Source organism: Chiloscyllium plagiosum, unplaced genomic scaffold (assembly GCF_004010195.1).
Source record: "Chiloscyllium plagiosum isolate BGI_BamShark_2017 unplaced genomic scaffold, ASM401019v2 scaf_13424, whole genome shotgun sequence".
NCBI lineage: Eukaryota > Metazoa > Chordata > Chondrichthyes > Orectolobiformes > Hemiscylliidae > Chiloscyllium > Chiloscyllium plagiosum.
Genome location: NW_025213340.1, coordinates 3,655 through 7,423, shown reverse-complemented (window position 1 = coordinate 7,423; position 3,769 = coordinate 3,655). Strand labels below are relative to the sequence as shown.

Genomic DNA, 3,769 nt, shown 5'->3' with positions numbered 1-3,769 from the left:
TTGCCTATTTACCCTATCCACGCCCCTCATGATTTTATAAACCTCTATAAGGTCACCCCTCAGCCTCCGACGCTCCAGGGACAGCAGCCCCAGCCTATCCAGCCTCTCCCTGTACCTCAAACCCTCCAACCCTGGCTAACTACGTTCCTGTCTTTTTATTTTGGTGGCCAGGGGCATAAAGAGGGAACTGGGGTCAGGGCTGATAGTCAGATGGATTTGCAACGCAGAACAGCCCTGATTTCACAGGAACGGTGCAACAGATCTGAGGGGCCCGTCCACGTCCCGAATTGAGATCAGCACCTCTCCCCCCCGACCAAGTGAGGAGTCTCGGGCCGCCCCAGGATTACCTGCAGGACGGTCAGCTGAAACTTGGTGGACCTGTCCAGCCGTTCCCGGGCACATGATGTCCTCCGCAGCGGGGTCTTCGGGGCTTTCTCCGGCTTGCCGTTTGCTGGCTCGCTGCCGTTGGAGCTGTCCTTGACGGGGGTCTCGAGGGTCCCGCTGAGGGGGAAACAAAACCCAGCAAAAAACAAAACATAAAAATGCTCCGAGCACAGGCCCCAGCCCCCGGCCCATTCAGAGACGGTAAACATCTGGCTACCGCTGACCCCAAGGAGTTAGCTGAGCGGAATTGGCTTCCCTGTACGTCACGCAGAACAGGAGAAGCTGGGGGATGTGAAAGGTGTTCAGACAAATCCTCTCTTCCCCAGAGAGCTTAACTCGATGGATTCTTCGGTGCTCAGAAAGGTAGGGGTGGTGCGGCTGGAACACAACGGCACGGGGAGTGGGGGGAGGCTTAGCTGCTTTCATCTCAGACCTAAATCGTTGGGTGTTCGCGTCGTTTCGTTCGGAAGAGCGGTATTTTTTGATCTGTCACCCAGAATAAAGAGCCAACCTCAGCCACTGTTTGGGACGACATGAAATCGGTCGGCTGGACTGGGGAGGGGGAATCACCCGCGTCTCACCCACAGCTGCCCCGAGCGATGGCACGGCAGAGCTGAGATATCTCGGGGGGGAAGGTGGGGAGAGCATTAGGGCAACGGCGCTTGTGGTTGAGAACGGTCCCTACCTGATAGAATCCTGCACGTGTCTTGCCGGTCGCTGGGGGTCAGGGGTTGCCTGGTGCGGTGTGGGCTGTAAGGGAGAGCGAGAGGGTGAATGAATCATTCGTAAGCCGCTGGCGGAATTTAAAAGCAGTGACTAAGAGCGGGAACCGAGAGCTCGCCCTTGGCAATGATGACTGGAACGGCCAGCATCGATCGCCCTGAAGTCCTGAACTCTCAGGGAGGAAATGTGCCCCCGCCCTCATCCAGTCTGGCCGACACAACTCACCAGGACCCACAGTGACACGGCTGACTCTTGAACCATCCCCTCAAATGACCCAGAGTCTCAGCCTATCCTGCCATCAACAAGCCACATGTCAGCGGTGTGTTGGAATAGTCCCTGGATGGGGCAGCTCTGGATGGGGCAGCTCTGCTAACACTCAGAGAAGCTCAACATTGTGCAGGACAGAGCAGCACCCCCCACCCCATCCCAAATCAACACACTAACCCCCACCCACCAGCCATAGATAGGAATGCTCGGCTGAGCTTCAAATCTTCTAGTACACAGTGGCAGCAGTGTGACCCGTCCACAGCAACTTCCCAAGGCCCCACCGACAGCATCTTCCAAACCCGCCCACTCCACCCCCTCCCCGGGAAGAATGCAGATGTCGGGGGAATGCCACCTGTTGCAAGTTCTGCTCAACGAATCTCCCCCCCCCCCCCCCACAGAGTTGACTGTGGGTGAACTGACAGGACAGTCTGAGGTGACGACTTGTCCCCTGGGTGAGGGAAGGGTGGAGATCTTACCGCCATGGATTGCGGGTAGTTGCTCATCACTTGCTGTTGAGATGGCTGGTGGCTCAGGGACACAGGATGGGACTCCACACTCGAGCCTGAGGAGAGATGCTGTGGGCACAGGTTTTCCTCAGAGACCACAGAGGGCCCTGCAGCTCCTGCCCGCGGGTCGGGTCCCAGGTTGCTGTCGGTGACTGCGTCCACTGGGAAAGGGGTGGAATCGGGGAGAGAGAGAGAGAGAGGGAAAACAGGAGTTAGTGAGAGAGAGCTTCGACACGACATCCTTACCGACAGGGAATGGAGTAGACTCATCAAAAGTGACGTAGGTTCGATGGGCAGAATGGCCTCTTCTCCTTGGACACCTCCTGTCTTTTAATGAGGTCACAGCCTGAGCTGAACTACCCATAACCACATCCATCCCATGTCGCTGAGCATGATGGACCATTAGCCATTCTCCCAGAGTTTAACATTAACGACTGACCCAGCCTCAACTGATGTTCGCGGAAGGGCATTCCAACCTGATTCACCCATGATCTTCCTTCATAGAAACCATACAGTGCAAACAGACGATATCTGGCCCATCAAGTCTGCACCAACCCTTCAAACAGCATCCCAGCCAGACCCAGGGCTTTACCCTGTCCCCCATACCTGTATTTATCATTGCTGATACACTTAGCCTAGACATGTCAGACACTATGGAACAATTTAGCAAAGCCAATCCACCCTAACCTGCACATCCCTGGGCACTACGGGACAATTTAGCACGGCCAATCCACCCTAACCTGCACATCCCTGGGCACTATGGGACAATTTAGCACGGCCAGTCCATCCTAACCTGCACATCCCTGGGCACTACGGGGACAATTTAGCACGGCCAATCCACCCTAACCTGCTCATTCCTGTGCACTATGGGACAATTTAGCACGGCCAATCCACCCTGTCCCGCACATCCCTGGGCACTACGGGGATAATTTAGCACGGCCAATCCACCCTAACCAGCACATCCCTGGGCACGACGGGGACAATTTAGCACGGCCAATCAACCCTAACCTGCACATCCCTGGGCGCGACGGGACAATTTAGCACGGCCAATCCACCCTAACCTGCACATCCTTGGGCACTACGGGACAATTTAGCACGGCCAATCCACCCTAACCCACACATCCTTGGGCACTAAGGGGACAATTTAGCATGGCCAATCCACCCTAACCTCCTCATCCCTGGGCACTATGGGGACAATTTAGCACGGCCAATCCACCCTAACCTGCACATCACTGGGCACTACGGGGACAATTTAGCACTACCAATCCACCCTAACCTGCACATCCCTGAGCACTACAGGACACTTTAGCACAGCCAATCCCACCCTAACCAGCACATCCCTGGGCACTATGGGACAATTTAGCATGGCCAATCCACCCTAACCTGCACATCCCTGGGCACTATGGGACAATTTAGCATGGCCAATCCACCCTAACCTGCTCATCCCTGGGCACTACGGGACAATTTAGCACGGCCAATCCACCCTAACCTGCACATCCCTGGGTGCTCCGGGACAAATTAGCACAGCCAAACCACCCTAACCTGTATACCCCTGGGCCATACGGGACAATTTTGCACGGCCAATTCACCCTAACCTGCACATCCCTGGGCACTATGGGACAATTTAGCACGGCCAATCCACCCTAACCTGCACATCCCTGGACACTACGGGACAATTTAGCATGGCCAACCCACCCTAACCTGCACATCCCTGGACACTATGGGACAATTTAGCAAGGCCAATCCACCCTAACCTACACATCCCTGAGCACTATGGGACAATTTAGCATGGCCAATCCACCCGAACCTGCACATCCCTGGACACTATGGGACAATTTAGCAAGGCCAATCCACCCTAACCTACACATCCCTGAACACTATGGGTAATT

General features: G+C 55.4%; 1 protein-coding gene across 1 annotated transcript in view; it reads right to left on the bottom strand.

The window, feature by feature from the left end:
• Positions 1–553: 553 nt before the first annotated feature.
• LOC122547616 (serine/threonine-protein kinase WNK3-like) overlaps positions 554–3,769 on the bottom strand; it is a gene marked incomplete at its 5' end in the record, with an annotated part of 6,043 nt that continues 2,827 nt past the window's right edge. Inside the window, 2 exons of the mRNA XM_043686218.1 lie at positions 554–1,134; positions 1,851–2,041. Of these exons, the coding sequence (XP_043542153.1) occupies positions 1,066–1,134; positions 1,851–2,041 (260 nt within the window). The remainder of the gene's footprint in view (positions 1,135–1,850; positions 2,042–3,769) is intronic.